Source organism: Rana temporaria, chromosome 7 (assembly GCF_905171775.1).
Source record: "Rana temporaria chromosome 7, aRanTem1.1, whole genome shotgun sequence".
Taxonomy (NCBI): Eukaryota; Metazoa; Chordata; class Amphibia; order Anura; family Ranidae; genus Rana; species Rana temporaria.
Genome location: NC_053495.1, coordinates 21,805,940 through 21,831,432, shown reverse-complemented (window position 1 = coordinate 21,831,432; position 25,493 = coordinate 21,805,940). Strand labels below are relative to the sequence as shown.

At 46.0% G+C, this 25,493-nt stretch overlaps 1 protein-coding gene across 1 annotated transcript in view; it reads left to right on the top strand.

Moving 5' to 3' along the window:
• The first annotated feature begins 3,122 nt into the window (after positions 1–3,122).
• Positions 3,123–25,493, top strand: part of LOC120945158 (deoxyribonuclease gamma-like) — a 54,691-nt gene continuing 32,320 nt past the window's right edge. Inside the window, exon 1 of the mRNA XM_040359057.1 lies at positions 3,123–3,223. Within this exon, the coding sequence (XP_040214991.1) occupies positions 3,162–3,223 (62 nt within the window). The 5' untranslated portion in view covers positions 3,123–3,161. The remainder of the gene's footprint in view (positions 3,224–25,493) is intronic.

Sequence of the window (25,493 nt, the reverse complement as noted above, 5' to 3'; positions counted from 1 at the left end):
AACATTTTCCATAAATATATATTTCAGACATAAGAAACAAGGTTGTCGGGGGGGGGGGGGGGGGGGGAGATCTTTACAAAGCTGATTATCTCATGACTCATTATGGAAGAGGTGAAGTTCTACTGTAATTGCTCAGATTAATCTCAATTGTTTTTCTGGCTATTATAACTGACAAGATAATAGTCTTACCAGGCGAAGGGCTGTACTTTGGTTGCTATTTCACATGTCAATTCAAATGTAATAACAAAAGAATCACACAGCAGCAAAATATTTATTTTCCATAACTTTTAAAGCAGGTTCTGACGTTGTGACACTGAGGCCCCGTACACACAACCGGATCTATCCGCTGGGATTGATCCGCGGATCAGTTCCAGCAGACAAATCCGGTCGTGTGTACGGCCTAGCGGACATTTCTCCAGCCGACGGTTTTCAAGCGGATAAAAATTTCTTAGCATGCTAAGAAATCTATCCGCTGGAAACCTGTCCGTCGGACTGATCCGGTCGTCTGTACAGACTCACCGGATAAGTCCAAGCGATCCCCATCCCTCGCATGCGTCAAAGTGATTTGACGCATGCGTGGAAGTATTTACCTTCCAGGGTTGCGCACGTCGCCGTGTCATCGTCGCGGCGACGGCGCGGCACGTCACCGTGGATGTTTTCCGCGGGGATTTTGATCTGATGGTGTGTACAAGCCATCAGATCAAAATCCGGAGGAGGAATGTCCGCTGGAAACGGTCCGGCGGACCGTTTCCAGCGGATATCCTCTCGTCTGTACGAGGCCTTATAGTTTCACCTTTAGCAAGGAAGACGTTGCACAATTTGCATTGTTACTACCTAAACACACCCTCAGCATGACCAGGATCTTGAAAACTTCAACCCGTTCAAAATGGGTATTGTCTGGTAGCTTCGGCCAGGGCTGGACTGGGACAAAAATTTGGCCCTGGACTTCATCCAGACTGGCCCACTTTGACAGGTCTCTCCTATGGTGGCCAGACAACAAAATAATAATAATGGGCCCCCTGGAGCAGAGCGGGGGTGGGGGGCTGCCGCCTAAAATTGAGAAGCGGGGGGGGGGGGGCTGCCGCGAATTGAGAAGCGGGGTGTAGCTCTGGGGACCTCTGGGCCCTTTAATAAAAAGAAAAAAAGAAATAAAAAATATATATAAAAAAATATATATATTTTTTTTTAAAAGGGGGGTTGCCATCTGGGGCCCTGGGGACCTCTGGGCCCTTTAATATTTTCTTTTTTTTTTATGAAAAGAAATTACAAAAAAAAGGGCGGTTGCCATCCAGGACCTCTGGGCCCTTTAATAAAAAAAATATATAAAAAAATAAATAAATAAACATTTATAAAAAAAAAAGGGGGGGTTGCCATCCAGGGCCCTGGGGACCTCTGGGCCCTTTAATAATATATATATATATATATATATATATATATATATATATATATATATATATATATAAACAAAAATAAAAAAATAAACATTTATAAAAAAAAAGAAAAGAAAACATGGGGCTCTGGGGAAATAAATACAAATAAATAAAATAATATAAAAAAATAATAATTTATAAACAAAAGGGGGGTTGCCATCTGGGGCCATTGGGACCTCTGGGCCCTTTAATAATAAATAATATTATATATATATTTATATATATACATATACATATACACACACATACACACAAACACACACACACACATATATATATATATATATATATATATATATATATATATATATATATATATATATATATATATATATAAAAATTATATTAAAAAAAATTTTTTATTAAAAAATATGAAAAAAGGGGGGTTGTCATCCAAGCCCCTGGGGACCTCCAGACCTCTAAATATATATATATATATATATTTATATATTTATATATATATATATATATATATATATATATATATATTTAAATATTTTTTTTATTTTAATAAAAAATAAATAAAAAAAGGGGGAGGTTGCCATCTGGGGCCCTGTGGGCCTCCGGGCCCCTTACAGGTGTACTGCTTGTACCCCCCTGATGGCGGCCCTGCAGACACGTCATGTATATACACACACACACACACGTGTTTTGAGCTTTGGGGTGCACACCCTAAACCAATAGGCTGTGCGCACCTATGACAATATGTATGGCTGAATTTGCATCGCACAGACATTGCATGAGATCTGCACAGAAGTGAGGTGCAAATCACATGCAATGTCTAACATCGCACAAGTGTGAACCCAGCCTAAAAGACAATACTTAAATGGCATAGACAGTGGGAGCTTATTATCATCCTTTTGACAGCGTAAAACCTTTATATACCGTATTTATCGGCGTATACCGCGCACTTTTTTGCCCTGAAAATCAGAGCAAAATCGTAGGTGCGCGGTATACGCCGATACCCGATTTCCCGCGCCGAGTTTGAATACTGCGCCGGCATATACCGAGCGCAGTACACTCGTGTATCGTCGGGCAGTCTCGGGTCCTCTCGCTCTAACGTCCTGGACGTACAGGACGTCAGCGCGAGAGTAGCCGAGCCTGCCCGACGATACACGAGTGTACTGCGCTCGGTATATGTCGGCGCAGTATTCAAACTCGGTGCGGGAAACGAGCGGGGAGGACGCGAGGATGCCGCAGAAGGACGCCGGACCCGACGAAGAGGACACCCGAAGCCGCAGACGGACGCCGGACCCGACGAGGCCGCCGATGGACACCGCGCAAGACACCAAAACTGTAAGTACAAAAAATCTTTTTTCCACAGGAATTCGGGGCAACTTGAGGGGTGCGCGCTATAAGCGGGAGCGCGCTATACCCCGATAAATACGGTAAGTATGGAAATCAAGGGAATACTCTCCTATGCTCCTTTGGGACATACCGTATTGTTTGTTCCCAAATACAGAATCCTTTTAAATAAAAATAAACACAGCAGAGGGAAATATAAGTGGCTGCAGATCTGTTATCACAGGTCACACCTTCCCTTAGGTACAAAGGGAAAATATGCAACCAATCAGAGCCATCGTCACAAGGAGAAATGATAGACGCCTTTGTCTTGTTAACTAAGCAATAAAAAGAACACATAAAACATTGTGAAACTGGATAGCATTAATAATTGGCTGTACCTTCTGTACAAAAGGAGAAGGCTGTGTAATTTGTCAAGACACGCTCTTTATGGGCTCCCGCCTCCCCATACCGGTGCGGCAAATACTGAGCATGGCTTCACGTACTAACAGGTAACTAAAAATATTTCCTGAAATCTTTATGGAATCCGACTCCATGGACAGGTATATAACCTCTAATCTAAAGTTCTTCATACACCAGTAGAACATTGGAATGTTCCTTTTTATGATGGTTAGTGGGCTCAAATCAACATTCAAAGGGGAAGGATGGAAATTTCTTTCTTGAACAAACACATTTTTAACTGTGAATGTGGATTTAATCTAAGAAAAGTTGTACATATTGTAATGAAACCTGTTTAAAAAGTCTGCGATCAGGGCAGCCATCACAAATTGTGGGGCTCCTTACACAGCCTTAGGCAGGGCCCCCCTGGATATCCGGGGGGGGGGTGCTGACGGGAAAAAAACAAGTGTAATCTCTTCTCTCCTGACACGAGATAATAAGTGGGGGGGGGGCTGGGGACACTTACAGGTGTAATGCAAAAAAAAAAACAGGAGGGGGGCCAGCCAGGCCTGTAAGGGGCCCTGGGGACCATTCGACCCCTTATAGGTGTAATGCAAAAAAAAATGGGAGGGGGGGCGGCCGGGCCTGTAATGCAAAAAATAAATAAATATTAAAAAAAACAAGTGGGGGGCCAGCCGGGCCTGTAAGGGGCTCTGGGGACCATCGGGCCCCTTATAGGTGTAATGCAAAAAAAAATGGGAGGGGGGACGGCCGGGCCTGTAACGGGCCCTGGGCACCATTCGACCCCTTACAAGTGTAATGCAAAAAAAAAAAAAATGGGAGGGGGGCCAGGTGTAATGCCTGTACCCCCCTGATGGCGGCCCTGTCTGCGATTCCATTCAAATAGCAGATTTGGACCAAATTTTAGGGGATTTTGAACGTAAAATATTGTCTACAAGTGTTTGAACACAAATCTACCTGTGTATGGCCAGCTTAACCCAATCAACAAATATACAAAGGGCCAGATTCACGTAGGTGAGCGGCGGCGTAACGTATCGTACATACGTTACACCGCCGCAAGTTTTCATCGCAAGTGCCTGATTCACCAAGCACTTGCGATGAAAACCTACGCCGGCGGCCTCCCGCGCAAGGCGGGCCAATTCAAATGGGCGTGTGCCATTTAAATTAGGCGCGCTCCCGCGCCGGACCTACTGCGCATGCTCAGTTGCGCAATTCCCGTCGTGCTTTGCGCGCCGTGACGTAATTTTTTCGAACTGCGACGCGCGTAGCGTAATTCCGTATTCCCAGACGGCTTACGCAAACGACGTTCATTTTTAAATTTCGACGCGGGAACGACGGCCATACTTTAGACAGCAATACGTTTGCTGACTAAAGTTAGGGCACCAAAAACTACGACTAACTTTGCGACGGGAAACTAGACTAGCGGCGACGTAGCGAACGCGAAAATCCGTCGTGAATCGCCGTAACTCCTAATTTGCATACCCGACGCTGGTTTACGACGCAAACTCCCCCCAGCGGCGGCCGCGGTACTGCATCCTAAGATCCGACAGTGTAAAACAATTACACCTGTCGGATCTTAGGGCTATCTATGCGCATAGATAGAAACAGAGAAACGACGGCGTATCAGGAGATACGCCGTCGTATCTCTTTTGTGAATCTGGCCCATAGATCCCAACTGTCCCTCATTTGCAAGGACTGTCCCAGTTTGGAACCAAATTCCTCTGTTCTTCTTTCCTCCCTAGTCCCTTGTTTTGGTCAGATTTATAGACCTACAGTGTATGTGTAAAGCGCTGCCTAAATTGACAGCACTATATTAAGTACCTGTAATAAATCAATAAATAATAAATCATATGCACACTGCCGTAGCTTATTTTTCTCGCTCAACATCTGTCATTATTAAAGGGCCTCAAGGTTTGAATAAAGCCACTAAATTAATTTATAATTTTGGTGACAGACCCACTTATGTTCCAGGCGGGCAACACCAGTTTATCCGTCAATCTTTATGTGTTTATAGTAAGAAAGCAGACCATTCTGAAGCTATGTCTGGATGTACAGTGTTTTCAGCTGGTTATAAATCTCTCACTTAGCATCATTTAAAAAGAGATACAGCTCATAAGTAATGAAAATCAATGAGCAGCAGCAGACACTGTGCTTGAGTACGTTTTTGAAAGGCCTAGGGGTAGAGAGTTCATTGGACGAGATATCAGCCTGTCACTTGACCTCCGGAAGTTTTTTTTTGCTATTCAGCACTGGGCTACTTTAACTGGTAATTGCTCAGCCCTGCAACCAGTGGAGGCTGGTGGTTGGTTGGTTGGTCGGTCAGTACACTTGCCCCATCTATAGTGGGCAATCACAGGCGGCTTCACCTATGCTCCTCCGCGGGCATCATGAGCAGCTTCCCCTGCTTGGCAGCTTCCATCTCCTCCCTTCTCCTCCTCGGTGGCCAATCAAAGCACTTCTCCTTTTGGCCAATTGGGAAACGGAGAGGCGATTCGGTGTAAGGACAGGTATTATTCATTCTCACACACGTGGGTGCGCTCGTAGCGCAGTGTTCTACGTCCGGAGCCCACCTCATTTTGAAGCCTTCAAAAAAAACACCCACCCCGCATTGGAATACATGGCCTGGCATCCTAAAAGGGGCCGGAGCATGGATAGGGGTGGTGACGGCAATGGATAGGGGTGGTGACGGCAATGGATAGGGGTGGTGGTGGCGATGGAAAGGGGAGGTGACGTCCGTGCGCCCTTAATAGATGTGCCACCCCTGCCTGCAAACTTGGCTCCCAGTGCTGTCCAAGCCAGTGACAAGGGAGTCCAAGTCCCGCTGTCTGTGTCAATGAATGCAGCAGCGGGGCTCGGGTGCGAGCACGCACGAAAGCCCCCATTGGAAGTGGCTTCCCGTGGGGGCACTTGACAGAGAAAAGGGGCCAGGAGCGCCGGTGGGGGACCTGAAAAAAACAAGGTTCACGGCTGCTCTGTACAATTTTTTTTTTTAAGTGTTACCTTTACAATCACTTTAACTGTGAAAGCCTTCTTTGTGTAGAGCCCTGAGACTGCTGCTGGGTTCCTCTATCTTGGATGTAATGTCAGCAGCCATCTCAGCTCTCCCTCCTTCCCGACAGCTACATAAAAGGTTACCGTATTTATCGGGGTATTGCGCGCTCCGGCGTATAGCGCGCACCCCTAATGTAGACCCGAAATTCCTGTAAAAAAACAGTATATTACTTACAGTTTTGGTGTCTTGCCTGGCGTCCATCGGCGGCCTTGTCCGGTCCGGCGTCCGTCTGCGGCCTCGGTGGTGTCCTCCCAAGCTTCTCCCGCGCTGTCTCCGAGTCGAATCCCTGCTTCCCTCGCTAAGTTTGAACGCCTCCGCCGACATATACCGAGCGCAGTACACTCGGGCACGCTCGGCCACGCTCGGCTTCTCATGCATAAACGTCACAGAGCGTGAACACGAGCAAAGCCGAGCCTGGCCGAATGTACCCGAGTGTACTGTGCTCGGTATATGTCGGCGGAGGCGTTCAAACTGAGCGCGGGAAGCGGGTATTGGCGTATATCGCGCACCCACGATTTTCCCCTTATTTTAAGGGGGGAAAAAATGCGCGGTATACGCCGATAAATACGGTATGTAGGGAGGTGGGGGTGAGCTGGGTCAGCACGGACATTAAATCCCAGAAGAGGAAAGGGCTATTGCATGCAAGGATTGAAGAGAGAATTGACTATTCCTGGAGCAAGTTCAGAGGCACATTGCAAGTGTATAAAAATTAGACATGTGCAACTCGTTTCGTTTCGAATTTGTTTGTTAAGATATTTTGACAAATTCGTTCATTTGGAAATATCCGAATTAACGAAAACTCCTTTAATAAATTTTTCCTAATATTCGAAAATTCATAAATTCGTAAATTCAAATATTATAAAATTTGGAAATTAAAAAATTCAGAAATTTGAAAATCTGGAAATTCAGAAATTTGGAAAATCAGAAATTCTAAATCCGAAACCCTGAAAAGCCTAAAATTCAGAAACCCAAAAATTCTAACGAAATTTTTTTTATTATTATTAATTTTTTTCCATTACATTTGTTTAGATGCGGCATGCATTATTTTGGATCATTCGTAACATTGGGTAAATTTGTATTCGTTACATTTTCTAACAGCCAAATTTGAAAGGAAATTACAATACCTATAATATAAAAGTTAGTTATTATTAGTTACCGTGTTTCCCCGAAAATAAGACCTACCCCGAAAATAAGACCTAGCGTTATTTTCCAGGAGGGCTACAATATAAGTCCTACCCCGAAAATAAGCCCTAGTTTAAAATGTGTGTAACATCCTATAATCCACTCTATTACAGTAGTATATATTGTACAATGTGTGTGTTTCTGTAATATAATTGCGGGGAAGAGAGCTCCGGCGGGTCACAGAAGTGCCGAACGGCGCTATAACGAAGGTATTTGGCACAATTATATTACAGAAACACACACATTGTACATTATATACTACTGTAATAGAGTGGATTATAGGATTTTACAAGCATTTTAACTCAGTTTACACCGGGGATTCCTGTCAGGCAGGGAAAGAGAGGGGGAGAAGACAGCACATTACATGGTAAGACCTACCCCGAAAATAAGCCCTACTGTGTCTTTTGTTGCCAAAATTAATATAAGACCCGCAATATCTTTGCGACAAGATAGAACCTCACAATTCGAATCGCGTTCTGCGATCCACCGACCAAAATCTGGTCAGGGTACCAAAAACCAAATACAAGTCCAAAGGAGAAAGAAGGTTTGCTTTTCAGGGTCCTAGACTATGGAACGCTTTACCAACCAGCATTCGGTTGGAGGAAAACCACCTGACTTTCAGAAGACGAATCAAAACTCTGCTCTTTTGATGACATGAGACACGAACAACTAGCGCCCAGAAGCGATTCAGTTCGCATGCGCCGCGCTTTATAAGTTTTTCATTCATTCATTCATTCAAGACCCGGGCTTATTTTCGGGGAAACACGGTAGTTAGCTATTATTTAGAATTTTCGTTCTTTCACATTCTCAAATTTTTGAATTTCCAGATTTTCACATTTAAAAATTTGCGAATTGCAATTATAGCGAATGACCCCCAAAAAAATAAAATAAAAACGAATGAAACGAAAACGAACACATTTTTCAGCAGTGCACATATCTAATAACAATAATTTATGAAAAGGAAACACACAGCAAGTAAGTACCGTGTATACTCGAGTATAAGCCGAGTTTTTCAGCACTTTTTTTGTGCTGAAAATGCCCCCCTCGGCTTATACTCGAGTCGCCTTTTTGCGCCTGATCTCCCAGAATTTGAGGACCCGGTACTGGCCGGCCGTAGATCCCCTGGACCCAAAACTTGGCACGCATATAGCCCCATTCTTCCTCTACACATGTGCAAAGTTTATTGTCCAGGAGACCTATGGCCGGGAAGCACCAATTTTTCAAATTCGGGCACCCCTTCGATAGACTCCCATGTTAAACGGTAATTTCTCTGGTAAATTTGGGGACCCGGTACCGGCCAGCCGTAGGTTCCCTGGGCCTGAAACTTGCCACACATGTAGCCCCCATTCTATATACTCTCATGTTAAATGTAAGTCTAGTCATGGACACAGTGAGGCATCGGCACAGTGAGGCATCGGCACAGTGAGGCATAGGCACAATGAGGTATGGACACAGTGAGGCATGGGCACAGTGAGGCGTGCACATGGACACAGTGAGGAAAAGTGAGGCACAGTAAGGCATGCAGATGGACACCCTAGGCTAATACTCAAGTCAATAAGTTTTCCCAGTTTTTTGTGGTAAAATTAGGTGCCTCGGCCAGGGCTGGACTGGGACAAAAATTTGGCCCTGGACTTCATCCAGACTGGCCCATTTTGACATGTCTCTCCTATGGCGGCCGGACAACTCCCGGCCCCCCCCCCACCCCGTCCACCCAAGCCTCCCTCTCCCCCTTCACTAGCCACTAGCTGTTCTACTTTATTAGAGTAGAACGGTTGGTACTGGTACTCTTATAGGCAGTACCAGTGGGGAACCTACACATTATTTAACCCGGGGCAAAGAATCAGTTCGATGCCCCCCCCTTATGTGACAAGTTTAGGCAGAAGTGAGAAACTCCCAGGCCATAGCTGTCGAGTCAGCTGTCTGTCCCCTCCCCCATGCTCCTCTGTCGTCCCCCCTGCTCCTCTGATCCTCCCCCTGATTCTCTGTTCCCCCCAGGTGAGCTCTGCGGGGAGGTAGAGACAGTGGAGCGGAGGGGGGCGGCGGTCTGCTGTCACTGAAGCCGGCCCACTGAGCCATCGGCCCACCGGGAAACTCCCTGTAGTCCCAATGGCCAGTCCATCCCTGACCTCAGCTTATATTCGGGTCGGCTTATACGGTATTTAAATTCGATTTTTCTGTACTTTTACCTGCATTTTTTTCGTTTGATGACAGGTTCTCGGTTCTTGTTAACACTTACTGATATCTGTTCATTAAACTGCTTTAGATCTTTAAAAAAAAAAACTTTAAAGCAATCTCTACAGTATTTCAGTCTGTTCTACTTTTCCATAGTCTTTTTTCACACATGACAGATTTGTTTAGAGAAACAATATTTTAGTATAAAACCCTCTCTTTTATTGAAGGTGTTGTTTATGTGCTGCTCAAAGCCGCCGACTCAATGAAATGCATTTGCTCATCTAGTGATTATAGTTTAAAACTACTCTGCCCCATAATTACAGCATTAACAAGAGATCAGAGATTTGCTAATTTGAACATAAAATATGTAAAGGGCAATCTAGCTCATCTTCTATTAACGCTAGATACTAATCCCTCAATTACACAAATTCATTTTAAAGAGCTATTGACCTTTTTCATTTATTTTGGTCTCATTTCCCCAAAAATATAGCATTGGAGACAGTTTAGGGTACAGTGTAGCATGACCGCGCAATTGCCATTCAAAGTGCGACAGTGCTGAAAGCTGAAAATTGGCTTGGGCGGGAAGCTGCGTAAGTGCCTGGTATGGAAGTGGTTAATCTAAGCTTACCTGTAGGTTAACGTGGTTGTAAAGATTTACAACCACTTTAACTGCCTAAGCTGACTTTCCTCTGATCATTCTGGCTATTTGGAACAAGATCATAAATGCTTAGAAGAACATATTTGCACCGTGATGATGTAAAATTCCCTTTTTTTTATTGCATATCTTCATAAAGTACAATGAATGACATCAAAAGCTTCATACTTATTGAAACACGTTAGGTTCTACTTTATAAAGCTTGGAGACCAATTGGTAGATTCACAAAGAGTTAGGCTGGCTTATCTCCAGATAGGCGGCGTAGGTGTAGATATGCACCGGCGCGCTTTTGCTCCGTACCCACAGAACAAGATAAGCCTGAAAATAGGCTTTTTCCGACCGACGCAACTTTGCTAAGCCGGGTGCATATTTAGGCGCGACGCATCTTCCGCTTGCATTGATTTCCTATTTAAATATGCAAATTACGGAGATACGCCGATTCACGAATGAAAGTGCGCCAGACTTAGGCTAAGCCCGGTGAAATCAAGTGTTACATCAGGCCTGAAGTTATTCCACCAAAAAGGTGTAATAACTTTGCACCAGGACACAGGTCAGCTGTAGAGCAGCTCCAGCAGCAGCGTTACGGACGAGCTGAGCAAGCTGAGCACCCAGGACAACACATCTGTGTGCCAACATGCCAGGGGCAGGCGTGCTCCTAGCACTACTAATGGGTCCACGGACTCGTAGGAGGGCACGGGAGCGGATCTACCGAACGCGCATGAACGTCTTTGCCATGGGGGAAGCAGAGGTGTATCGCATCTACAGATTCAGCCGTGATGCGATCCTGGATTTAACCAGAACCCTGCAAGATGACCTCACCAGCCCAACACATCGCTCACAAGCAGTGCAGCCACTGATCAAGGTCCTGGCAACACTGCATTTCCTTGCCAGTGGATCTTTTCAGCGCACAAGTGGAGTAGTGGCTGGGATGTCACAAACCACCATGAGCAGGTGTGTGCACCAGGTTGTCCCCGCAATCCTCAGACGCATGTCCAACCAAATCATCAGACCCACCCAGGAGCATCTGCAGCAGAAGGCAATGGAGGATTTCTATAGAATTGACAGATTCCCACGCACGTGGTGGCCATTGATTGCACACATGTGGCACTACGGCCCCCCCCGTGAGACAGAGCACCTATACCGCAATAGGAAGCATTGGCATTCAATCAATGTACAGGTGATAGCCGATGCCCAATGCCTCATATAGCACGTCCGTGCCAAACACCCCGGGTCCAGCCATGACAGCTTCATATACCGTCAAAGCGACATCCCAACAGATTTTGACCAGAATATGTATGGGGACAGCTGGCTGGTTGGTGAGTGAAATGGGTGTCAGGTATAACTGCCCCCCCCCCCCCCATGATGCAGACATCACGAGGGGCACATGCACGACTAACATCCTCCTGTCTTTTCCCTTCCAGGTGACTCTGCATATGCACTTGGACCCCATTTCATGACTCCATACCGGAATCCCCAAACCCCAGGAGAGCAAAGATACAATGAAGCACACGCACGTACCCGTGGAGTGGTGGAACACACCTTTGGCCTCCTGAAGTCCCGTTTCCGATGCCTGGATAAGTCTGGGGGTACCCTGTTGTATGCCCCAAACTTCGTGTGCCAGATCATCGGTGCATGTTGCATTCTGCACAACTACGCCGTGAGAAAGGGCCTGCAGATTGACATACGTGATGACCTGACCCCTCAGCCACACAATCCCCCCATAACTGAGGATAACCCGTCTGCTGTGGGAGCCGCAATCAGAAGACGCCTCACAGAAGACATATTTACACGTTAAAAACACACATTAAACATAGCACAAGGAGAATGCACGCATGCACACCACTGTGGTCCCTAGCACAGACACATCACATCCTCATCTAATTGGATTAGACCCAAGGACACCGGACGGGACTTGGGAGCACCAACGCCACGCCAAGGCTCCAATTATGTCACTGTACATTCATACCCCTTTCACACGGCAGAGGGTGACACCCCTTTGCTAGCAGGAGTGACACCCCCCCCATTCACACACCAGTCACTGCTGGCAGAACTCAAATACACCTGAGCAAAACAAAAACGAAAATAAGGCTTTTATTTTGCCTTTCTTTGGCTTCGCCTGGTGGCAGCAGATTGGCTCCTCAGCTGCCTGGGCGGAGCCTGGGGGGGGGGGTTGATCAGCAGGAGGCTCATCAGCAGGTGGCCCACTCCTGCCAGGTGACGGCTGCCTGGCCTCCAAGGCAGCGGCAATCCTGGTGAGGACCAGGTTAGTTTGGGCCTGCATCCGCAGCTGGCGGGTGAGGTTGGCCCTCTCACTCCGCTGCCTCCGTCTCCCCTCCTCCTGCACCGCGGTGGTGTTGGCCTTAACAGCCTCACAAAGGCTTGAGTGTTGAAGGGGCCCCCTGGAGCCGAAAATTGGGGGGGGGGATCGAAGATGTTGAGCGAGGGGGGGATCATAGTTGTTGAGCGGGGGGCGAATTGAAGTTGTTGAGCGGGGGGGCGCATTAAAGTTGTTGATAATATATATATATACCGTATTTATCGGCGTATACCGCGCACTATTTTGCCCTGAAAATCAGGGCAAAATCATGGGTGCGCGATATACGCCGATACCCGCTTTCCCGCCATGAGTTTGAATACTGCGCCCGCATATAGCGAGCGCAGTACACTCGTGAATCTTCGGGCAGTCTCGGCGCCTCTCGTACTGACGTCCTGACGTCCTGAGCGTACAGGACGTCAGTGCGAGAGGCGCCCGAGCCTGCCCGAAGATTCACGAGTGTACTGCGCTCGCTATATGCGGGCACAGTATTCAAAGTCGTGGCGGGAAACGAGCGGGAGGACGCCGCAGAAGGACGCCGGACCCGCCGAAGATGGACACCGGACCCGCCGAAGATGGACACCGGACCCGCCGAAGATGGACGCCCGACCCGCCGAAGAGGACACCCGAAGCCGCAGAAGGACGCCGGACCCGACGAGGCCGCAGATGGACGCCGCGCAAGACACCAAAACTGTAAGTACAAAAAAACAAAAAATCTTTTTTTCCCACAGGATTGGGGGCCACTTTGGGGGTGCGCGGTATACGCTAGAGCGCGTTATACCGCGATAAATACGGTACACAAAAACTTTTTTTATAAAAAATAAAAAAAAAGGGCGGGGGTTGCCGTCCGGGGCCCTGGGGACCTCCAGGGCCCTAAAAATTTTTAAAAAAAAATATATTTTTTTTAAGGGGGCCCCCTATTGGGCCCATGGCCACTGCAGAGCTGTTGCAGCTCAATTCCTGCACAGCCTCCCTCAGATGTCCAGCATCCTGTGCGATTTTCCTGATATCCCCAGCAAGATCCCCCATATGCTGGGTCTGGAGGGTTTGGTCCTGGGCGATCTGCTCCTGGACGTCGCCCACAACACCCCTGGTCTTCTTGGTCGCCTTCCTGGGGCCAGAAGAGGCAACAGAGCGGGTGTATGGGGAGCCCCTGCTGGTGGTGTCCCTGCTGGTGGGTGAGGGAGAGGGGCTTCCTATAATGGGGGTGGAGGTGGTGGAGGGCCCAACCATCACAATGCACTCCTCTATAATGTGACCGATCTGGCCTAGGTCCACCGAGTCGTCCAACAGCACTTCAATAGACCTGGTGTGGACTGTCCCCTCCTCCACAACATCTTGGGGGTCTGCATGTGGCTCCTCGGAAGAGGTGGTGGGACGGCCAACAACCCCAGATGGGCCCGCCCCTTTCTGCACATCTGTGGTGTGCAGTCACATGTTGGGGGACCCACACAATTGTCACATGTTCCCTTCCCCCACCCACACATGTTACACACCAGATAGGAAATATAAAACACACTTACCTGTCCTCAAGACATCTTCCCGGGAATCAAAGCCCTCAATCCCCTCAACCTGCTCCCTGTGCAGACACCGGGCGATCCTCTCCTCCTCTGGGGTCAGCACAGGGTGGGCCACTCCCAGTGCCAGTCCGGTGCTTCCTGATTGTGGCCACCTTCTCCCGCACCCGAAGCCGCATATCGTATATCAAGACAGCGCTCGTATAGCAAGACAACGCTCGTATATCAAGACATCGCTCGTATAGCAAGACGGCGCTCGTATATCAAGACTTCGCTCGTATATCAAGACATCGCTCGTATATCAAGACAGCGATCGTATATCAAGACACCGCTCGTATATCAAGACAGCGCTCGTATATCAAGACATCGCTCGTATATCAAGACAGCGCTCGTGTATCAAGACAGCGCTTGTGTATCAAGACAGCGCTCGTATATCAAGACAGCGCTCGTATATCAAGACGGCGCTCGTATATCAAGACGGCGCTCGTATATCAAGACGGCGCTCGTATATCAAGACAGCGCTCGTATAGCAAGAAAGCGCTCGTATATCAAGACATCGCTCGTATATCAAGACGGCGCTCGTATATCAAGACTTCGCTCGTATATCAAGACATCGCTCGTATATCAAGACAGCGCTCGTATATCAAGACGGAGCTCGTATATCAAGACATCGCTCGTATATCAAGACAGCGCTCGTGTATCAAGACAGTGCTCGTGTATCAAGACAGCGCTCGTATATCAAGACAGCGCTCGTATATCAAGACAGCGCTCGTATATCAAGACGGAGCTCGTATATCAAGACAGAGCTCGTATATCAAGACAGTGCTCGTATATCAAGACATCACTCGTATATCAAGACAGTGCTCGTATATCAAGACAGTGCTAGTATATCAAAACATCACTCGTGTATCAAGACATCACTCGTATATCAAGACCTCGCTCGTATATAAAGACAACGCTCGTATATCAAGACAGTCCTCGTATATCAAAGCATCGCTCGTATATCAAGACAGTGCTCGTGTATCAAGGCATCGCTCGTATATCAAGACAGTGCTCGTATATCAAGACATCGCTCGTATATCAAGACAGTGCTCGTATATCAAAGCATCGCACGTATATCAAGACAGTGCTCGTATATCAAGACAGCGCTAGTATATTAAGACAGCGCTAGTATATCAAGACAGTACTTGTATATCAAGACAGTGCTCGTATATCAAGACAGTGCTCGTATATCAAGACAGCGCTCGTATATCAAGATAGTCCTCGTATATCAAAGCATCGCTTGTATATCAAGACAGTGCTCGTATATCAAGATAGTCCTCGTATTTCAAAGCATCGCTCGTATATCAAGACAGTGCTCGTATATCAAGACAGTGCTCGTATATTAAGATAGTCCTCGTATTTCAAAGCATCGCTCGTATATCAAGACAGTGCTCGTATATCAAGACAGTGCTCGTATATCAAGACAGTGCTCGTATATCAAAGCATCGCTCGTATATCAAGACAGTCATCGTATATCAAGACAGTCCTCGTATATCAAGACGGCGCTCGTATATCAAGACAGTCCTCGTATATCAAGACGGCGCTCGTATATCAAGACGGCGCTCGTATAGCAAGACACCGCTCGTATATCAAGACAGTCCTCGTATATCAAAGCATCGATCGTATATCAAGACAGTGCTCGTATATCAAGACAGTGCTCGTATATCAAGACATTGCTCGTATATCAAAGCATCATTCGTATATCAAGACAGTGCTCGTATATCAAGACAGTCCTCATATATCAAGACAGTCCTCGTATATCAAAGCATCGCTAGTATATCAAGACATCGCTCGTATATAAAGACAGTGCTTGTATATCAAGACAGTACTCGTATATCAAGACAGTACTTGTATATCAAGTAGTGGAACGGTATGCAGCGCTAAAAATTCTTATAAAGAACAAATTATGCATCAATGTGATGATAACACAATAACCTGTGAATGAGTGTCCATTTAAAACAACCAGCACAAAAAGAAAAACACAAAGAAAAAAGTCCATCAATATGGGGTGTATGACCACATCCTCATCTTTGGAAAAACTTTCTGCACGGTAGAATCGAAAATAGATGGAATACTCTTACCAGATGTCGTGGATCTGCTTGTCAGCGACAACAGATCACAAGGGCATGTAAGGGATCGGCTCGGCTCTGCTCGGCTGGATGTTGGTATAATGGTAGACTCACCACGGGGTATCCTGTTGGGTGGCTGTAGGCCTGGACTGGAACCTCACCGTAGGTGTACTCGCTCCAACTCAAATCCGTGGACAGGAACCAAGAGTCCGATTCTTTAAACACCAACTGGTGGTGCAAACAGTGGTGTCCAATGGTGCAAGGTGCACACTGGTATGGAGTTTTTGAAAAAACTTTGTATCCAGGCAAGTCATGCAGGGAAGAGAAAGAAAACAATGCTCCGGATGGTGCAGGTAAAAGAGGATAGGTTTTATTGAAGTAAAACCAATGACATAAAAGTGATCACTTCAGTAAAAAATTGAATAAAAGCAATATGGGGTGCAGGTATAGCAAGCCCGACGCGTTTCGTCCAAGTGGACTTCAACTGGGGCATCGTATATCAAGACAGTGCTAGTATAGCAAGATATCGCTCGTATATCAAGACGGCGCTCGTATATCAAGACAGTGCTCGTATATCAAGGCATCGCTCGTATATCAAGACAGTGCTCGTATAGCAAGACGGCGCTCGTATATCAAGACAGTGCTCGTATATCAAGACAGTCCTCGTATATCAAGACAGTCCTCGTATATCAAAGCATCGCTAGTATATCAAGACAGTGCTCGTATATAAAGACAGTGCTCGTATATCAAGACAGTACTTCTATATCAAGACGGCGCTCGTATATCAAGACAGCGCTCGTTTATCAAGACATCGCTCTTATATCAAGACATCGCTAGTATATCAAGACAGTACTTGTATATCAAGACAGTCCTCGTATATCAAAGCATCGCTCGTATATCAAGACAATGCTCGTATATCAAGGCATCGCTCGTATATCAAGACAGTGCTCGTATAGCAAGACATCGCTCGTATATCAAGACAGCGATAGTATATCAAGACAGTGCTCGTATATCAAGACAGTGCTCGTGTATTAAGACAACGCTCGTATATTAAGACATCGCTCGTTTATCAAGACATCGCTCTTATATCAAGACATCGCACGTATATCAAGACAGCGCTCGTATATCAAGACAGCGCTCGTATATCAAGACGGCACTCGTATATCTTCGATCGGACATGTACGCTGAAAACGGTCCGTCTGACCGTTTTCAGCGGACTGTCCGGTCGTCTGTACAAGGCCTAAGGGACGTGGGTGGAGGATTTGTTTTTTACATTAACCACTTCCCGACAGCCGTACGACTTTGTACTGCCACAGGGTGGCTCTAAATCTCTGGGAGGCTGTCTTTTTGCGGCCTCCGCTCCTCCTGGCAACTGGGGGGCGCGCGAGCGCGCGGGCGGCGCGCGCTTGCCTGCCGCATCACTGAGATGCCGATGCGCGTGCCTGACGGCCGCGATGTCCGCCAGGCGCCTGCGATCGGCGGTTACAGAGACAAGGACGTGGATCTGTGTGTGAAAACACAGAGATCCAAGTCCTGTCAGGGAGAGAGGAGACCGATCTGTGCCCCTTGTACATAGGAACACAGATCGGTCACCTCCCCCAGTCAGTCCCCTCCCCCCACACAGTTAGTAACACTATGCAGGGTACACATTTAACCCCTCCCTCCCCCCCTAGTGTTAACCCCTTCAATGCCAGTCACATTTATACAGTAATTAGTGCATATTTATAGCACTGATCGCAGTATAAATGTGAATGGTGTCAAAAATGTGTCAAAAGTGTCCGATGTGTCCGCCATAATGTCCCAATAAAAATTGCAGATCGCTGCCCTTACTAGTAAAAAAAAAATAATGAAAAATAATAATTCTGTCCCCTATTTTGTAGGCGCTATAACTTTTGCGCAAACCAAAATCGCTTATTGCGTTTTTTTTTTTTACCAAAAATATGTAGAATATGTTTCGGATTTTTTAAAAAAAATTTAAATTGGGCTATTTATTATAGCAACAAGTAAAAAACAATATTTAATAAAAATGCAATAAAACTATCCCCTATTTTGTAAACGCTATAAATTTTGCGCAAACCAACCGATAAACGATTATTGCGATTTTTTTACCAAAAATATGTAGAAGAATACGTATCGGCCTAAACTGAGGAAAAAAAAAGTTTCTTTATATATTTTTGGGGGATATTTATTATAGAAAAATGTAAAAAATATTGATTTTTTTTCAAAATTGTCTCTCTTTTTTTGTTTATAGCGCAAACAATAAAAACCGCAGAGGTGTTCAAATACTACCAAAAGAAAGCTCTATTTGTGGGAAAAAAAGGACGCCAATTTTGTTGGGGAGCCACGTCGCACGACCACGCAATTGTCAGTTAAAGCGACGCAGTGCCGGAAGCTGAAATTTCACCTGGTCAGGAAGGGGGTATATGTACCCAGTAAGCAAGTGGTTAAATTACTCATCTGATCAGGTTGCCGGGCCCCCCTGCTGGCCGGGCCCGGTACAACAGGGCCAGTTGTACTGGCCTATCAGCGGCCCTGGGAACACTGCTGCTCGGAAGGAAGGAAGGTTATCCTGAGTGCTCCAAAACCAGATCTGGGCCCCAATGTGCTGGCTAGCGGGGAGGGAGAATTTAATATAGAGTGCTGTACTGTTATTGTGATATAACTCTTTTAAATAACAAACATATCATACTTACCTCCACTGTGCAGTTTGTTTTGCACAGTGTGGCCCCGAACTTCGTCTTCTGGGGTCCCCGGTGGCTCTTGCAGCTCCTTCTTGCGTCGGTAAACCCCCGGAGGGTTCCAGCATTTGCGTCCATAGACACAGAATGCCGGACTCGGCCCCGCCCCCCGCATGATTGGATTTGATTGACAGCAGTGGGAGCCAATGGCTGCACTGCTATCAATCTATCCAATCAAGAGCCGAGAACCCCAGGCAGAGAGGTAGAGCACGTCTCCCCCGAGGGAACAAACGGGCTCAGGTGAGTAAAACGGAGGGCTGGGGGGCCGGCCGGTATCAGAATTTTTTTTCACCATAGGATGCATTAAGGTGGAAAAACACAAGGTATTATAAGCGCTTTAGAGTGGAAGTAAACATCAAAGCATCGCTCGTATATCACGACAACGCTCGTATATCAAGACAGTGCTCGCATGTCAAGACTTCGCTCGTATATCAAAGCATCGCTCGCATATCAAGACAGTGCTCGTATATCAAGACAGCGCTCGTATATCAAGACAGCGCTCATATATCAAGACAGCGCTCGTATATCAAGACAGTGCGCATATCAAGACATCGCTCGCATATCAAAGCATCGCTCGCATATCAAGACAGTGCTCGTATATCAAGACAGTCCTCGTATATCAAAGCATCGCTCATATATCAAGACAGCGCTCGTATATCAAGACAGTGCTCGCATATCAAAGCATCGCTCGTATATCAAGACAGCGCTCGTATATCAAAGCATCGCTCGCATATCAAGACAGTGCTCGTATATCAAGACAGCGCTCGTATATCAAGACAGCGCTCATATATCAAGACAGTGCTCGTATATCAAGACAGTGCTCGCATATAAAGACAGTACTCGTATATCAAGACAGTGCTCATATATCAAAGCATCGCTCGCAAAACAAGACTGTGCTCGTATATCACGACAACGCTCGTATATCAAAGCATCGCTCATATATCAAGACAGTGCTCGCATATCAAGACAGCGCTCGTATATCAAAGCATCGCTCGTTTATCAAGACAGTGCTTGCATATCAAGACAGTACTCGTATATCAAGACAGTGCTCGTATATCACAGCATCGCTCATATATCAAGACAGTGCTCGCATATCAAGACAGTACTCGTATATCAAGACAGTACTCGTATATCAAGACAACGCTCGTATATCAAGACGTCGCTCGCATATCAAGACAGTGCGCATATCAAGACATCGCTCGCATATCAAAGCATCGCTCGTATATCAAGACAGCGCTCGTATATCAAAGCGTCGCTCGTATATCAAGACAGTGCTCGCATATCAAAGCATCGCTCGTTTATCAAGACAGTGCTCGCATATCAAGACAGTACTCGAATATCAAGACAGTCATCGTATGTCAAAGCATCGCTCGTATATCAAGACAGCGCTCGTAAATCAAAGGATCGCTCGTATATCAAGACAGTGCTCGCATATCAAAGCACCGCTCGTATATCAAGACAGTGCTCGTATATCAAGTCAGCGCTCGTATTTCAAAGCATCGCTCGTATATCAAGACAGTGCTCGTATATCAATACAGCGCTCGTATATCAAGACAGCGCTCGTATATCAAGACAGTGCTCGCATATAAAGACAGTACTCGTATATCAAGACAGTGCTCATATATCAAAGCATCGCTCATATATCAAGACAGTGCTCGCATATCAAGACAGCGCTCGTATATCAAAGCATCGCTCGTATATCAAGACAGTGCTCGCATATCAAGACAGTACTCGTATATCAAGACAGTGCTCGTATGTCAAAGAAATCGCTCGTATATCAAGACAGTGCTCGCATATCAAGACAGTACTCGGATATCAAGACAGTGCTCGTATGTCAAAGCATCGCTCGTATATCTAGACAGCGCTCGTAAATCAAAGGATCGCTCGTATATCAAGACACTGCTCGTATATCAAGACAGTGCTCGCATATCAAGACAGTACTCGTATATCAAGACAACGCTCGTATATCAAGACGGCGCTCGCATAGCAAAGCATCGCTCGTATATCAAGACAGTGCTCGTATATCAAGACAGCGCTCGTATATCAAAGCGTCGCTCGTATTTTAAGACAGTGCTCGTATATCAAAGCGTCGCTCGTATATCAAGACAGTGCTCGTATATCAAGACAGTACTCGTATATCAAGACAGTACTCGTATATCAAGACAACGCTCGTATATCAAGACAGTGCTCGCATATCAAAGCATCACTCGTATAGCAAGACAGCGCTCGTAAATCAAAGCATCGCTCGTATATCAAGACAGTGCTCGTATATCAAGACAGTACTTGTATATCAAGACAGTGCTCGTATATCAAAGCATCGCTCGCATATCAAGACAGCGCTCGTATATCAAGACAGCGCTCGTATATCAAGACGGCACTCGTTTATCTTCGATCGGACATGTACGCTGAAAACGGTCCGTCTGACCGTTTTCAGCGGACTGTCCGGTCGTCTGTACAAGGCCTAAGGGACGTGGGTGGAGGATTTGTTTTTTACATTAACCACTTCCCGACAGCCGTACGACTTTGTACTGCCACAGGGTGGCTCTAAATCTCTGGGAGGCTGTCTTTTTGCGGCCTCCGCTCCTCCTGCCAACTGGGGGGCGCGCGAGCGCGCCGGCGGCGCGCGCTTGCCTGCCGCATCACTGAGATGCCGATGCGCGTGCCTGACGGCCGCGATGTCCGCCAGGCGCCTGCGATCGGCGGTTACAGAGACAAGGACGTGGATCTGTGTGTGAAAACACAGAGATCCAAGTCCTGTCAGGGAGAGAGGAGACCGATCTGTGCCCCTTGTACATAGGAACACAGATCGGTCACCTCCCCCAGTCAGTCCCCTCCCCCCACACAGTTAGTAACACTATGCAGGGTACACATTTAACCCCTCCCCCCCCCCCTAGTGTTAACCCCTTCAATGCCAGTCACATTTATACAGTAATTAGTGCATATTTATAGCACTGATCGCAGTATAAATGTCAATGGTGTCAAAAATGTGTCAAAAGTGTCCGATGTGTCCGCCATAATGTCCCAATAAAAATTGCAGATCGCCGCCATTACTAGTAAAAAAAAATAATGAAAAATAATAATTCTGTCCCCTATTTTGTAGGCGCTATAACTTTTGCGCAAACCAAAATCGCTTATTGCGTTTTTTTTTTTACCAAAAATATGTAGAATTTGTTTCGGATTTTTTAAAAAAAATTTAAATTGGGCTATTTATTATAGCAACAAGTAAAAAACAATATTTAATAAAAATGCAATAAAACTATCCCCTATTTTGTAAACGCTATAAATTTTGCGCAAACCAACCGATAAACGATTATTGCGATTTTTTTACCAAAAATATGTAGAAGAATACGTATCGGCCTAAACTGAGGAAAAAAAAAGTTTCTTTATATATTTTTGGGGGATATTTATTATAGAAAAATGTAAAAAATATTGATTTTTTTTCAAAATTGTCGCTCTTTTTTTGTTTATAGCGCAAACAATAAAAACCGCAGAGGTGTTCAAATACTACCAAAAGAAAGCTCTATTTGTGGGAAAAAAAGGACGCCAATTTTGTTGGGGAGCCACGTCGCACGACCACGCAATTGTCAGTTAAAGCGACGCAGTGCCGGAAGCTGAAATTTCACCTGGTCAGGAAGGGGGTATATGTACCCAGTAAGCAAGTGGTTAAATTACTCATCTGATCAGGTTGCCGGGCCCCCCTGCTGGCCGGGCCCGGTACAACAGGGCCAGTTGTACTGGCCTATCAGCGGCCCTGGGAACACTGCTGCTCGGAAGGAAGGAAGGTTATCCTGAGTGCTCCAAAACCAGATCTGGGCCCCAATGTGCTGGCTAGCGGGGAGGGAGAATTTAATATAGAGTGCTGTACTGTTATTGTGATATAACTCTTTTAAATAACAAACATATCATACTTACCTCCACTGTGCAGTTTGTTTTGCACAGTGTGGCCCCGAACTTCGTCTTCTGGGGTCCCCGGTGGCACTTGCAGCTCCTTCTTGCGTCGGTAAACCCCCGGAGGGTTCCAGCATTTGCGTCCATAGACACAGAATGCCGGACTCGGCCCCGCCCCCCGCATGATTGGATTTGATTGACAGCAGTGGGAGCCAATGGCTGCACTGCTATCAATCTATCCAATCAAGAGCCGAGAACCCCAGGCAGAGAGGTAGAGCACGTCTCCCCCGAGTGAACAAACGGGCTCAGGTGAGTAAAACGGAGGGCTGGGGGGCCGGCCGGTATCAGAATTTTTTTTCACCATAGGATGCATTAAGGTGGAAAAACACAAGGTATTATAACCCCTTTAAAGTGGAAGTAAACATCAAAGCATCGCTCGTATATCACGACAACGCTCGTATATCAAGACAGTGCTCGTATATCAAGACAGTGCTCGCATGTCAAGACTTTGCTCGTATATCAAGACAGTGCTCGTATATCAAGACAGCGCTCGTATATCAAGACAGCGCTCATATATCAAGACAGCGCTCGTATATCAAGACAGTGCGCATATCAAGACATCGCTCGCATATCAAAGCATCGCTCGCATATCAAGACAGTGCTCGTATATCAAGACAGTCCTCGTATATCAAAGCATCGCTCATATATCAAGACAGTGCTCGTATATCAAGACATCGCTCGTATATCAAAGCATCGCTCGCATTTCAAGACAGCGCTCGTATATCAAGACAGCGCTCGTATTTCCAAGCATCGCTCGTATTTCAAGACAGTGCTCGTATATCAAGACAGTGCTCGTATATCAAAGCATCGCTTGTATATCAAGACAGTGCTCGTATATCAAGACAGCGCTCGTATATCAAGACAACGCTCGTATATCAAGACAGTACTCGCATATCAAGACAGTACTCGTATATCAAGACAACGCTCGTATATCAAGGCAGTGTTCGCATATCAAAGCATCGCTCGTATATCAAGACAGCGATCGTATATCAAAGCATCGCTCATATATCAAGACAGTGCTCGCATATCAAGACAGCGCTCGCATATCAAGACAGCGCTCGTATATCAAAGCAACGCTCGTATATCAAGACAGTGCTCGTATATCAAGACAGTGCTCGCATATCAAGACAGTACTCGTATATCAAGACAGTGCTCGTATATCAAAGCATCGCTCGCATATCAAGACAGTGCTCGAATATCAAGACAGCGCTCGTATATCAAGACAGTGCTCGTATGTCAAAGCAACGCTCGTATATCAAGACAGTGCTCGTATATCAAGACAGCGCTTGTATATCAAAGCATCGCTCGTATATCAAGACAGTGCTCGTATATCAAGACAGTGCTCGCATATCAAGACAGTACTCGTATATCTAGACAGTGCTCGTATATCAATGCATCGCTCGCATATCAAGACAGTGCTCGTATATCAAGACAGTGCTCGTATATCAAGACAGCGCTCGTATATCAAGACGGCACTCGTATATCTTCGATCGGACATGTACGCTGAAAACGGTCCGTCTGACCGTTTTCAGCGGACTGTCCGGTCGTCTGTACAAGGCCTAAGGGACGTGGGTGGAGGATTTGTTTTTTACATTAACCACTTCCCGACAGCCGTACGACTTTGTACTGCCACAGGGTGGCTCTAAATCTCTGGGAGGCTGTCTTTTTGCGGCCTCCGCTCCTCCTGCCAACTGGGGGGCGCGCGAGCGCGCCGGCGGCGCGCGCTTGCCTGCCGCATCACTGAGATGCCGATGCGCGTGCCTGACGGCCGCGATGTCCGCCAGGCGCCTGCGATCGGCGGTTACAGAGACAAGGACGTGGATCTGTGTGTGAAAACACAGAGATCCAAGTCCTGTCAGGGAGAGAGGAGACCGATCTGTGCCCCTTGTACATAGGAACACAGATCGGTCACCTCCCCCAGTCAGTCCCCTCCCCCCACACAGTTAGTAACACTATGCAGGGTACACATTTAACCCCTCCCTCCCCCCCCTAGTGTTAACCCCTTCAATGCCAGTCACATTTATACAGTAATTAGTGCATATTTATAGCACTGATCGCAGTATAAATGTCAATGGTGTCAAAAATGTGTCAAAAGTGTCCGATGTGTCCGCCATAATGTCCCAATAAAAATTGCAGATCGCTGCCATTACTAGTAAAAAAAAATAATGAAAAATAATAATTCTGTCCCCTATTTTGTAGGCGCTATAACTTTTGCGCAAACCAAAATCGCTTATTGCGTTTTTTTTTTTACCAAAAATATGTAGAATATGTTTCGGATTTTTTAAAAAAAATTTAAATTGGGCTATTTATTATAGCAACAAGTAAAAAACAATATTTAATAAAAATGCAATAAAACTATCCCCTATTTTGTAAACGCTATAAATTTTGCGCAAACCAACCGATAAACGATTATTGCGATTTTTTTACCAAAAATATGTAGAAGAATACGTATCGGCCTAAACTGAGGAAAAAAAAAGTTTCTTTATATATTTTTGGGGGATATTTATTATAGAAAAATGTAAAAAATATTGATTTTTTTTCAAAATTGTCGCTCTTTTTTTGTTTATAGCGCAAACAATAAAAACCGCAGAGGTGTTCAAATACTACCAAAAGAAAGCTCTATTTGTGGGAAAAAAAGGACGCCAATTTTGTTGGGGAGCCACGTCGCACGAC